Source organism: Carlito syrichta, unplaced genomic scaffold (assembly GCF_000164805.1).
Source record: "Carlito syrichta isolate Samal-C Ts95f unplaced genomic scaffold, Tarsius_syrichta-2.0.1 Scaffold303672, whole genome shotgun sequence".
Taxonomy (NCBI): domain Eukaryota; kingdom Metazoa; phylum Chordata; class Mammalia; order Primates; family Tarsiidae; genus Carlito; species Carlito syrichta.
The window spans coordinates 40,737-54,663 of record NW_007247768.1 but is presented as its reverse complement, the minus strand read 5'-3'; the positions used below and the strand labels follow the sequence as shown (position 1 = coordinate 54,663).

At 35.8% G+C, this 13,927-nt stretch overlaps 1 protein-coding gene across 1 annotated transcript in view; it reads left to right on the top strand.

The window, feature by feature from the left end:
- The first annotated feature begins 831 nt into the window (after nucleotides 1-831).
- The window catches only part of LOC103261372 (NXPE family member 1), a 20,490-nt gene continuing 7,394 nt past the window's right edge, over nucleotides 832-13,927 (top strand). The window contains exons 1-2 of the mRNA XM_021712859.1: nucleotides 832-863; nucleotides 11,232-11,965. Of these exons, the coding sequence (XP_021568534.1) occupies nucleotides 11,559-11,965 (407 nt within the window). The 5' untranslated portion in view covers nucleotides 832-863; nucleotides 11,232-11,558. The remainder of the gene's footprint in view (nucleotides 864-11,231; nucleotides 11,966-13,927) is intronic.

The following is a 13,927-nucleotide window of genomic DNA, read 5'->3' as shown; positions in this document are numbered from 1 at the left end:
ACCAACAGTGTAGGAGTGTTCCCTTTTCGCCACATCCTCTCCAACAACTATTATTTTCTGCATTATTGATAACTTAGCAAGCAATCTTACTTCTGTTCTCCACAGACATAGTGGGCAGGAACTTCTCTCTCCTTTTCTCTGTCTCTTTCTATTTCCTCCTCCTTTACCTTTCTCTTTAGTCCCTATCCTTGTTGAATCATCTCTTCTTTGCTATTCGGAGTAATCCAGTCCTGAAAAAGTTTCTACTTTCAAATTTCATACTTGGTGCTCAGCAAAACAAAAGCTACCCATCCTGCCTCCCTGCTCAATTAACAGGACCAACTTTCTGTAAGGGCAATTTACAGATTATGTTTTGTAACATGAGCACATTCTTGTAGTCTCATCAGCTATCCCAAGTCACCTCCAAAAGACATAAAGATAAATTATTTTTTCTGCTTCTCTCCGTCATTGTGATGTGTTATAACTGAGAAAATACAGAGTGCAGTGAGAGAACATATGAGGATCATCCGACTTCCATTTTAGGCCTCGGAAGGAGGAAGTAACAATTCTAACCAGAACTTGGATAAGGAGTAGCCAATAGGTGGATAAAGAAGTTGGGAGTGTGGGACTGTTGCTCAGGAGAGGAAAGGAAGAGAGTGGCTCACAATGGAGGAACAAAATCTTGGAGGCAGATGACATCTTACAAATGAAACAATGAGTGAGTACAGTGAGTTTCACATCTCACACAATTTCTCTCTTGTGTCATCTCTCCCAGGACACTTGTCATGTCCTCAAATATGATGCATCAAAAAATGCTGCTGATATTGATGTCATGTTTAGCAGTTACCTGGATAATTTTTGTCATTTCCCTGAACTCCACAAAGGTAGGAGCAGTTTTTTCCAGTGTTACCTGAAGCCTCTACCTGTGTGACCTGTCAGTCCCAAATCCATCAATCCTGCCTCTCCTCCCCCACTCCAACTGTGCTCTGTCTACTCCCTTCTCTACCTAATTTCCCAGAGAGATCGTGGACACCAGCTATCTCCATTTCTTCATTTCCCATTCATTCTCCATTAATTCTAATCTAGACTCCACCTCCCACATGCTCTCCAAATAACCCTTGTGAAGGTTACCTACTTCTTTGTCACTAAATAACTTCCTTATCACTAAACCCAGGTGCATATATTATTTGACCATGTCAATTTTGTTTAACCTTTTTTTCTTTTTATAGTGTCTATGATTTTTTTCATGCAAAAATCCCTTATTGTTCCTGGATGTTAAGTCATAGTTAGAAAAGTTTTTTCCCATGCAAAGAGTATACAGGAATTTACCCATGTTTTCTTGTTTTTTTACTTGTATAATTACATTGTCTATAAATATCTGACCCACTTGGAATTTATGCTGTTGAATGGTATGAGGTATCGATCTAATTTAACTTTTTCCTTATGACTCTCCAGTTATCCTAATCCTCTTATTAAAAATTCCATCCTATATCCCCACTGATTTTGAGTGCTGCCTCTATAGCATACTAAATTTGTATAAATAATGAAGTCTATTTCTGATTTTTGATTCTGTTCCATTGTCTTTTTATTCATGAACAAATACCATTCTACTTTAATTATAAAGATTTTGCAAGTAAGTTTTAATATCTAGTAGAACTAATCCTACCCATACCCAAGACCCTTACTTTTTTATCCCCCATACATTTTCCAACTGTTCTTTCTCATTTATCCTCTCAAGTGAACTTTCTAATTGATCTGTCTGACCCAGAAAATACTGAGGATACTGTTATTGTGATTTCATTAAATGTATAAATGAACTAACCTTGGAAGAGCAAACAGCATCTTATAATGCTAAATTTTATTATTCAAGAACATAGTTCCCTTTCCATTGGCTTCAGTTGTGTTTTGTGTTTTCCTCATATAAATCTTGGACACACATGTTAAATTTATACCTAAGTATTTTGTCATCATTTTGCTACCATATGTCTGTCTACTGATCTTTATGTATATATATATATATATATATGAAGTCTACCTACTATTTTACCAATTTTCTTATTGTTTGTAGCCATTTTTCCATTGATACTTTGGGGTTTTCCATAAAATAACCACAGCAACTGAAAATAAAGATCACGTTAACTTCCTTTTCAGTTTCAAAGTCTCTAACTGCTTTCTCTTGTCTAACTGTATTAGCTAATACCTCCATCTCGATGTTAAACAGTAATGGGATAGTGGTCATCCTTGTTGGCCGTGATTTTGGTGATGAAGCTTCTAGTATTTTCCCTTAAGTAAAATGCTAGCTTTTAAGCTAAGTATATATTATATGTATAGAGAAGATCCATAAATCTCTTTTATGTTGAGTGTTTTTAACATAAATCCATGCTAATTTTTGGACTCCCATCAGCAATGAGTGAGAGTCTTACTGCTCCACATCCTCACCAGAATTGGTATTGTCTGTTGTTGATTTTAGCCACTCTAATTGATACGTAATGGTATTTCACTGCCGTTTTAATTTATGTTTCCCTAACAAATAACGGTTGAGTGTCCTTTTATATGCTTAGTTGCAATCTGTATATTTTCTTTGATGAAGTATCTGTTCAGATCTTTTGCTCATTTTTAATTTAAGTTGCTTGTTTACTTGTTGTTGAGTCTTAAGAGTTCTTTGGATATTTTGGATCAAGTTCTTTATCAGATAAATGTTTTTAAAATATTTTCTCCCGGCTCTACGGCTTATCTTTTCATTCTCTTGACAGTGTCTTTCAGAGGGCGGAAGATTTAATCTGTATTAAAACCCAACCTATCAAATTTTACTTTCATTGATTGTGCTTTTTATATTATATATAAAACCTCATCAACTAACTCAAGTTCACAGAGTTCCACTTTTGTTTTCTTCCAGAAATTTTACATTTTATACTTAGGTCTATGATCCATTTTGAGTTAAATTTTATTTAAATTGTGAGGTCTGTGTCTAGATTCATTTTTTACCAATGGATGTCTAATTGTCCCAGCACTACTTGTTGAGAAGAATGTAATTTCTCCATTAAATTGCCTTTGTGCTTCATCAAAAATCAGTTGATTATATTTGTGCAAGCTTATTTCTGGGTTCTCTATTATGTCCTTTTGATCAATGTGTCCATTATTGTCTTGGTAATGATAGCTTTGTAGTAAGCCCTGAAATGAGATAATGTAAATTATCTAATTCTGTTCTTTTTTAGAACTGAGTTGGCTATTTTAGTTCCTTTACCTTATCATATAAACTTTCAAGTTAGTTTGTTGATAACTAACAAAAAATTGCTGAGATTTTTATTGAAATTGCAATAAATCAAGTTGGGAAGAATTGATATCTTAACAATACTGAGTCTTTCCAATCCATGAACATGGAATATCTCTCCATTTATTTAAATCTTCCTTTATTTTTTCCATCAGTGTTTTATAACTCTCTACATACAGATCATGTACATATTCTGTTAGAATTATACCTAAGTATTTTACTTTTTGTTGCTATTGTGAATGGCTTTCTTTTCTTTTTTAATTTCAAATTCCAATTGTTCATTTCTAGTATATAGGAAAACAGTTCAATTTTATGTATTGACCTTGTTTCCTGAAACCTTGCTATACTCACTTATTAGTCCCAAGAGTTTTTTGTTTGTTTGTTTAGATTATTTGGGTAGATTCAACATAGGCAATCATGTATTTGCTTTTGTTTGTTTGTTAGTTTTGTTTTTGAGTTGGACTCTCACTCTGCTACCCAGGCTGGAGTGCAGTGGCACACTCACAGCCACCCCAGCATGTCATTTGCTAATAAAGAGAGTTCTATTTCTTCTTTCCCAATCTGTATACCTCTTCTTTTTGTTGTTTTATTGTGCTTGCTAGGCCTTCCAGTACAATGTTGACTAAGAGTGGTGAAAGAGGACATTTTTGCTTGTTCCCAATCTTGAGAAAAAGTATTTAATCTCTTACTATTATGTACCATTTGTTTAAATCCTCCCTGATCTGTTTTTTTTTTTCTTTCTATCTTTTTTTAAAAAAAATTTATTTTAAAGATTTGGGGTAAAATTCATGATTAGGTATACAAATGAATCTGTGTTTTAAGTGTGTCTCTATACAAAGTATAATGCTAGATTTTGCTTTGTTAACCAATCTGAAAATATTTTTAATTGATGTAATAAGCCCATTTATATTTATTGAAATGATAAATATGCTGGGTACCTTTTTTGCTCTTTTAACTTTTTATTTTAAAAATGTGAGGTACAATTCAGGGTTAGGTATACAAATATTCATTATGCAGGTACCCTTGTTGATAAGGTCTTTATAAGATCTATTTTCTTTGGCTTATTTTTTAGTGTCTTTACATTTTTGCTCTAGTGGTTATGTTTATTTTAATCCCTTTATGTAATTCTTTTTGTTGTTGGTGAATGCCTATTGAAATGATAAATATGCTTGATATCTTTTTTTCTCTTTTAATTTTTTATTTTAAAAATATGGGGTACAATTCAGGGTTAGGTATACAAATGTTCATTATGCAGGTACCCTGGTTGATAAGGTCTTTATAAGATCTATTTTATTTGGCTTATTTTTAAGTGTCTTTACATTTTTGCTCTAGTGGTTATGTTTATTTTAATCCCTTTATGTAATTCTTTTTGTTGTTGGTGAATGGCTATTGATTCCCACCAATGAGCAATTTTGAAAGTAGCTAGCAACTTTTTATTGCTTCAACCTTCCCTCTTCTTCAACATCTGTTTCGAAGTAATATCCTTTTACTTCAGTTAATGACTATAAGGCAATCAACAAGCTAATTCTACTTTTCATAGTTCTCAGCACTCTCCAGGCATTTCTTATAGTTACGAAGACAGACAATTAAGTTTGCAAACTCATTCTAGAAAAAGTACTACAGACCTCATTGTTGAATAGCAATTTTGGAACTCTTTTTCTGAGATGGCCATCAGAGCTGTCATCATATTACCCTAGATGTGCTGAATGTCTTCAAAATGTCTTCCTTTCAATATGTCCCTTATCTTTGGGTAAAGAAAAAAGTTCATCGGGGATTAGAACAGGTGAGTAGGGAGGGTGTTTCAATATAGATATTTGTTTACTGGCTAAAAACTCCCTCACAGACAGTGCTGTGTGAGCTGGTGTATTGTCATGATGCAAGAGATCCTTTAGGATCATTTTTGCACACACTTTTCTCATGCGAAGATTTTCAGTTAAGATTTTCCTAACTGCTTCTCTGTTGATGTTTATTTGATCTGTTATGCTTCTCACAGTTAGCCAAAAATTTTGATGTACAGATTGAGAAATTTTTGCAATATTTTCATCAGTTCTGTTTGTTACTTACTCTCTTCATCAGCGATGCTTTCTCTCCCCTATAAAAAACATTTAATCCATTTGTACCCCACCATTTTCTTTGTGGCATTATCTGCTAAACTTAGACTAACATGTCCCTGACTTCATTTCCACTCCTACCAAGTTTAATAAGAAGTTTAATGTTCGTTTGTTGCTCTAATTCAAACTCTGATATTCTTGAGACAACACCTCTGATGGCCATTCAAGAAAAAGAATTCCAAAACTGCTTTGACAGGTGGACTAAGACCTAACATCAGTTCATAGTTTCCTAAGGGGAGTACTTCGAAGGTGACCATGGTGATATTCAGCAATGAGGTATGCAGCATTTTTTCTGGAGTGAGTTTGCAAACTTAACTGTCAGAACTTCACACACTGCATCTACATTGTCAGAGCACACAGCCATTACAGGCTACACTCTGTTCCTTGTAAGCATCATTGGAACTTTTTTCTTATAAGTAAATATAAATTTAATTCTTACCACAAATACTTACATCAAATTTTTCAATCATTTTGACTGAAGTTCATTTTGTTTAATAGAGTCCTTAGGAAAGACCTAGGCAAAATAATCCCTGAACTCTAATTTATTAATTAGAATTTGTCTGTGACTTTTATAATTAAAAGGTCAAGTTGTCTTATTATCATTGACTCATTCTTCCTTTATTTTATTTCCTCAAACATTTCATTCCACTATCTTTTAACAAAGTATTGATGTTAACAAGTAAAGAAAATAGAATTTAAGGAAAAGACATAATTAAGAATAAAATGAGATGCCACATGAGGAACAATTTACAAAAAAGATATAATAATCATAAATGTGAATGACCATAGCAAAAAAACCTCAACATACAAAAGTGGGAACAGTCAGAATTACAAGCTAAAATTGATACAGTGACAATCATAATGGAAATTTTTTATTATATTCTTTTCAGAAACTTATAAGTCAGACAGATTAAAAATTGGTAAATATATCTAAGGTCTAAACACAATTAATAAACATAAGCTTGATCTAATACATAAACATTGAGAAGTAGTAAGGCAGTCTAACACAGTGAATTAAGAGATAAATTTTTACCTCAGATATTGTTGTGTTTTGCTGTAAAATGTGTTTGGTTCTTTCTAAATATTTCTCCATTATCTTTCCATTCATTACAACATATTTTCCTTTACCTTGTTGAGCATAGTTATAATAGCTATTCCAAAGTTCTTGTGTGATCATTCTAACATCTATGTTATCTCAGGATTGGTTTTCATTAATTGTCCTTTCTTTTGAGAAGGACTTCATTCTTCTGGTTCCTCCCATACTAATTAATTTTGAATTGTATCCTGGACATTGTGACTGATATGTTCTGGAGAATGTGGATTCTGTTTTACTCCACAGAATTGTGTTGATGTTTTTGTTGTGGTAGGTGATTAACTTGGTTCAATCCAAACTGCAAACCACATCACCTGTGGTTATAAGTAACTCAAATCTCAGTTGAGTTCCTCTAATTTTAGCTGCAAACTGTATTGTCTCCCCATAGAGGTGTTTCAGGGGTCAGCGAGAGACTTGAGCAAAGTTCATACTCAGAATTTGGGGCATGACCTTCTCTGTTTCTCTTTGCTCTGGGATATTCCCCTCCTTCCAGTGACTGTGCTTGCTGCAGACTGCTTTCAGGTTGTTCAAGTAAAAAATAAAAAAGTGGATTTCTATTATGTTTTAACTACTCTTTGCTTCTTCCTGAATTGCCCTCAGGCTAACACATCAAAAACAGGAAACTTGTCTCCTTTTAATGACTTCTTGTTCCAAGTTTCATCTTTCCTCCAAAATTTGCCTGCTTTTGTTCACTCTACTTAGCCTTCAGGAAGTTGTTTTTGGGATTCGGTTCAAAGTAGATAATTGCCATCTGAAGGAGAGTCACGAGCTCCTTGATCATATATAAAGCAGAAGTCTTTTTTGTTTTACTTTTTAAAAATTTATTTATTCCTCACTCATACTCTCGTTCCCCTTTTCCATAGGTATCCATTCCTCATAGACTTTCAGTTCTTATTCAACATATGTATTCAGGTATATATGTGGCCTTGAAAAATATATGCTGATGAGTTCATATGTGTATTTACCTTAATTCACATAAGTAGTTTCTTCATTTTTAATTCAAAATTGCTTTTTAAAATTCAGTCATGTTACTATGTCAATCTAATTCAAAATGTCAGAGAGCTACATGTTTTTCACTGTATAAATACACAAAGTCTAATTTATCTGTTCTCCTAAATAAATTGCATCCATCGCTTTCCTAATATACCTAAATAAAAAGAAAACATTTTTATACATTTTCAATTTATGTCCTTTTCATTCTTTCTATTGAGTTTACTGACATGTTATTTCTTATTTTTAGAGTAACTTCTATATTTTAGATAATAATTTCTTATTAGTTTTAGAGGTTGCCAATATGTTCTCTGATTCTGCTTTTGTTAACTTTGTCTATGATGTCATTTATTAAATAAAACTTTTGGCCGGTCATGGTGGCTCAAGCCTGTAATCCCAGCACTTTGGGTGGCCAAGATGAAGGGATTGCCTGGGTGCGTGGGTTTGAGAACAGCCTGGACAACTTGGCGAGAACTCATCTCTACACACACACACACAAAAAAAATAGCCAGGCGTGGTAGCACACACCTGTAGTTCCGGCTACTTAGAAGACTGAGGCAGAAGGATCACCTGAGCCCAGCAAGTCAACACTGGGGTGGCCATGAGCGTGCCACTACACTCCAGCCTGGGCAACAGAGTGAGACTGCAACTAAAAAAAAAAAAAAAAGTAAAATAAATAAATAAAACGTTTAATTTGGAAATAATTGAATGTATAAACACTTTTTTGTAGTTTGTGTTGTGAGGGTCTTATTTAAAAAATATTCCTGATCTGAGGTCATAAAAACTATGAATTTCTTTATACTGCATCTTAGTTATAATATTCTTATTTAAGCCTTTAATTCATTTGCACCTTCTGTATGCTGTATGCAGTAGAAACCTTTGAAATTTATTTTCAATACAATGAAACTATTTTCCTGATACAATTTACTAAGTATAGTTTTCTGATTTCTGTTGTTATCACTAACCTATAATAAACTTCAAATCTGTTACTAAAGTATCCACCTACTTCATTGGTTTATTTGATTGATTTTGCACTTGTACAATGCTAGGGTTAGTATGTTTTTAAAATGGTTTCTATTTATAGACTATTATCTTCCACAACATTTTAGAATCAGTATATCAGTCTCCCTCTCCCTTCTCTTGAGAATTTAATTAGAAATATAGAAAGTTTTTAAAATTATTTTGAGGAAGAATTAACAATTTTATAATATGTAGCTTTACTATATTTCAAAGTGCTATCGCTTTTCATTCATTCAGGCCTTTTTAAAAAGTCCTTAAAAGAGTTTTCAGAATGTCTTCATCATGTCCAGAGCTTAATTTATATTTTATTTTCTAGTAATTATTACTGGTATAGATTCATGGATTTGATTTTATAATTTTATTTTGTACTTGGCTCCTTGCTGACTCTCATAATGCTAATAATTTGCTAGCTCTGGATTTCTTTGTAGACAATCACAATAGCTACAAAAAAATTTTTAAAAGGAAGAAACGTCTGTCTCTTTCCTTACAATTCTTATACTTTAAACTTTTTTGTTTGTTTTATTTGATTATTCAGTACTTCTAACATTATGTTGAACATTAGTTCAGTTAATAGTGGCTCACCTCCTTGTCTTCTTCTTGACTTTGAAAGTATTTAAGATGTTCTGCTTATTGAACTTCTGTGCTAAATAGATGTTGAAATACATCAAATGCTCTTGTGGCAATGGCAATCCTTATCAGGTAAGTTTGGCAACAATGAAAAATCATGCAATTTTGTCTTTAATCCTTTAAGATATAAGTTATACTGAAAGATTTTTCTCTCTGGAGCCATCTTTACAATTCTAAATTTACCCATAATCAACCATGACAAATACACACACACACACATACACACACACACACACACACACACACACACACTCTCTCTCTATATCTATTTATCTAATCTATCAACACATGTATATACACAAATATGGAAAGAGACAATTTATATTTTGATTGTTTATTTTTTAAACTTTTTATTTTAAAGATGTGGGGTACAATTTAGGATTAGGTATACAAATATTCATTATTTAGGTGCCTTTGTTGATGAGGTATGCCCCCTTCCCTGGCAGTTTCTCACTACTGCCAATCCCGCCCCTACCCTTCCCTGGCAATTTCCTACTACTGCCAAGAGAGAGAAAATTTAAAAGCCATGTCTATGAGTAAAATAGTCTTATACTTTTCTTGTATTGTGCTTATTGGGTTTTAGCATAAAACACATTCCCATCTCATAAAAGTAATTGCACAGTTTTTCCTCATTATATAAGTTAGAGATATCTTACTCACCAATGAAAACATCTTAGCGTGTGACTTTTGGAGGTGGAAAGATGGAAAAAGAGTTTATCATTTTGATGCCTATATTGTTATTATCATTATTTTTATATATTGTATGGCTATTCTTTATCCCATTTTCTAATCTCTACTGTACAAATTAAGGGTTTTTTAAATACTTTCCAAAGATACATAAAAATACATCTCTCTGTTTCGTGATTGGCTTTGCCAAGGAATTGTCTTTTGGTTTTGCCAACATTACTTCAAAAATTCAACTTGGGTTCTGTTTATCTTTGTTTTTAATATTTCATTTCATAACTCTTTCACTTTGTTACCAGTCACAGAGTTTTATTGACTGATGCCAGGGTGCAGCACAGTCTGGACATGCATATTTTTTTAAAGCTTTACCTAGGTTCTAAGGCATGAGATGGTTGACAACCACTGTCCTAAAACCATTGTTCTCAAACCTATCTGATCATAGATTACCTATAAGACTTTTGGAAAGCATATACTTTTGGAAAACATATTTAGTGATTTTGACTCAGTTGATCTGCACCGATACCTGAGAATCCACATTTTTAGAAAATTTTGGCAGCTGTTTCTGACTATTAGCAGGCTTGGAAATCACTGAATTTGAGTACTCACAAAAAACTGTGTAGTACTAAAAGTATAAGTGATCTCTAAGACTGCAGTAATTTCTAAATTCAAAGTTAACAGATGTGTAGGTGGTTTGGGAAATTTTGTGGTGTTGGCCAGCAATCCAGGAAGAGGAGAAATATTAGTAAAGAGTAAGAGCTGAAAGAAAGGAAAGTCAGCTCCTTAAATAAACGTAGTCCTTTCAAAACAGTGAGTGCAAAAGAGGGAGTGGCAAGAACTATAAAGTTAAAAATAGGCCACAGTATAAAGCCATATTAAGAATGGACTTTACTCCAACAGTTATGAGAAGCGATTGAAGGGGCTTAAGCAGGGAGGTAACACAGAATGTTGCTTTAAAAGGATTTGATTTAGCTACAGTGGAGGAAATTAAATGGAGGGAAAGCAGAACTGTCTTCCTGAAGTCTGAAGACAGTCTATAATCCTTGAGGTAACTACTATAATCCAGGAGATAAATGACGGTAGCTTGAACTATGATACAGTTGGAGAAGAAATGACCGTTAGACACAGGTAAAAGATATATAGAGGGAAAACTAATAGAAAATTAGTTGTTGGATGTAAGGTGTACAGGAAAAGGAAGAATAAGTGTACTGACATCAATTTATTAGCCTTAAGTATTCTCTGAGCTACATATTTTGGATTTAATAAATTTATCTATAACTGCTTGCACATTCCCTAAAATATTGAGGTAAAAATGTAAATGTCTACATTCTATTCAAAGTCGCTGGAGAGTTTAAATAATACTAATGATAATATGGAAATAAATACTCAAATTCATAACAAGTAAAAATGACTAGGAACTGGTTCATTTCATAGTATGTCACACTCCCTGTCATTTCAGCTTTGGTCTGCTCTCAACGTATCTGTCTCCCTCCATTACTGGAACGTCCCCAGGAGGTCCTTATTCCCTAAAGTACCACTGATTCCACTAAAGTCACCAACTGAGTCTGAGCTGAGAATAAAGGAAATCATTGAGAAACTAGACCAGCGGATCCCGCCCAGACCTTTCACCCACGTGAAAACCACCACCAGTGCTGCACACAGCACAGTCTCCATCCTCAACCCCCGAGAAACATACTGCAGGGGGGACCAGCTGGACATCCTGCTGGAAGTGAGGGACCACCTGGGACGCAAGAAGCAATATGGTGGAGATTTCCTGAGGGCCAGGATGTCCTCTCCAGCCCTAAAGGCTGGCGCTTCAGGAAAGGTGACTGACTTCAATAATGGCTCCTACCTTGTCAGTTTCACTCTGTTCTGGGAGGGCCAGGTCTCCCTGTCTCTGCTACTCATCCACCCCAGTGAAGGGGCGTCAGCTCTCTGGAGGGCGAGGAACCAAGGCTATGATAAAATTATTTTCAAAGGTAAATTTGTGAATGGCACCTCCCATGTCTTCACCGAATGTAGCCTAACTTCACACTCAAGCACTGAACTGTGTGACTATCTGAATGACAGAGACCAAGGAGCCTTCTACTGTGTGAAACCTCAACACATGCCCTGTGAGGCCCTGACCCACATGACCACCAGGAATCGAGACATTTCTTACCTTACTGTCAAGGAAAAAAGCCTTTTCAACAGGTAGGCATAATTTTCAACATGGTGAGAGGGGCCCCCAGACAGTGCTGCATTGCTAAATTGCCCTTCTGAATACTGAGTATGACCCTCCCAGATAACTCCTCTACTCAACGTCAGCCATGTGGTGTCTTCACAGGGCCTCCTGTTCTTGATGCTGTGCCAAAGTTTGCATTTTCACCAAAATATTCAGTAGAAGAGGGCCGCACAAGGTGGAAGTCTCTAATATATATGGCTGTTCTTCTCCACAATGGCCGGTAGTACCTGATTCAGTCATGTCTTGTCCTATAGACTGAAGTCTTACAAAATATGTTCTGTGGAAAATTATTCCACTATGTGTTCATAGGTGTTCCTCTGAAAAAAGATTCCTTCATAAGTATAACACCCATGCTCCTTCACCTCCCACATCATATTTCTTTGGTTCTGTCCCTTAAGTATCTTCTGCATTTATCCATTTCTCTCCATGCCTAGTGCTGTTATCCAAGTTCAATCTACTATCATCTCATCTGTAATAGCCTCCCGACTGGTCTCCCCACTGTCAGTCATATCCTCTCTAAGCCACTTCCTACACTGCAGCCTGAATAATCTTTTTTTTTTTTTTGAGTTGCAGTCTCACTCTGTCACCCAGGCTGGAGTGCAGTGGCACGCTCACGGCCACCGCAGCCTCGACCTGCTGGGCTCAGGTGATCCTTCCGCCTCAGCCTTCCAAGTAGCTGGAACTACAGGCACACACTACCCTGCCTGGCTAATTTTTTGATCTATTGTAGAGCCGAGATGTCACCAAGTTGCCCAGGCTGGTCTCGAACCCATGGGCTCAGGCAATCCCTCTCACCTTGGCCTCCCAAAGTACTGGGATTATAGGTCTGAGCCATTGCGCCCGGCCTGAATAATCTTTCTAAAAAACCAACTCCCATTAGTCATCTCCAGCTGATCTCACGATCAGATATTCCTCAGTGTATGCAGCTCAGGGTGGAGTCCTCCTCCCTACTCCCCAAGTTCATAGCTGCATCAATGCCATGCCTTTCTCTCCCTCTCCTCTCACTTCCTGGTTTCCCTGTTCTCCAGTGAACTGGGAAACTCTTCATTGGTTAGAATGAACCATCAGGATCTCCTCATGGGCCACTTGAAGGATTTGCAAAGGGTAACTATCTACCACTACAGATCCCAGAACTGTGAGCCAAACCCTGAGACATCTAGCAGTTCCAGAGTCTTTGCCTCAGGGGCTCGATCCATTTCCTTTTCTCATTCTATTCTGCAATATCTTTTTCTTTTTCTTTTTTTTTTTCCCCCTGAAGATTTAATTTCCCTAAGCTGGTGAGAGTAGAATGCTAGGTTCTCAGCAATCCCTTTCTTTGTTGTTTTCAAAGTCAAGTTTCGAGTCTCCTTTTCTGTAAGCTTTTGTTGTTGTTGTTGGCTTTGTTTGGTTTTTTTTAGAAACAGTGTCTCACTCTGTCATTCAGTCTGGCATGCAGCAGGGCAATCATTGCTCACTCTAACCTCAAACTCTTGAATTCAAGTGATCCTCCTGTCCCAGCCTCCAAAGTAGCTGAGACTACAGGTGTACACCACCACACAGCTAGTTTACTAATTTTTTTTTATAGAGACGGTCTCTGTATGTTGCCCAGGCTGGTCTCCAGGCTTCAATTGATCCTCCAACCTCAACCTCTCAAAGTGCTGGGATTACAGGCATGAGCCACCATGCTCTGCCTCCATAAACTTTCAAAATATATGCTCAGAGGAAGTAAGACTGGACACCAGACAAGAAAAAGTAACAAGTATTCCAGAATCTTACCTCATTATTTGAGTTTTGGTTCCTGATCTACAGTCCCTAACTCCCTTTTGCATTAATTAAAAGCACAGCTGAGGGCTGGGCACAGAGGCTCACAGTAATCCCAGCACTTTGGGAGCCCAGGAACTCAAGACCAGCCAGGGAAACACATTGAGACCTTATCTCTCTCTCTCTCTCTC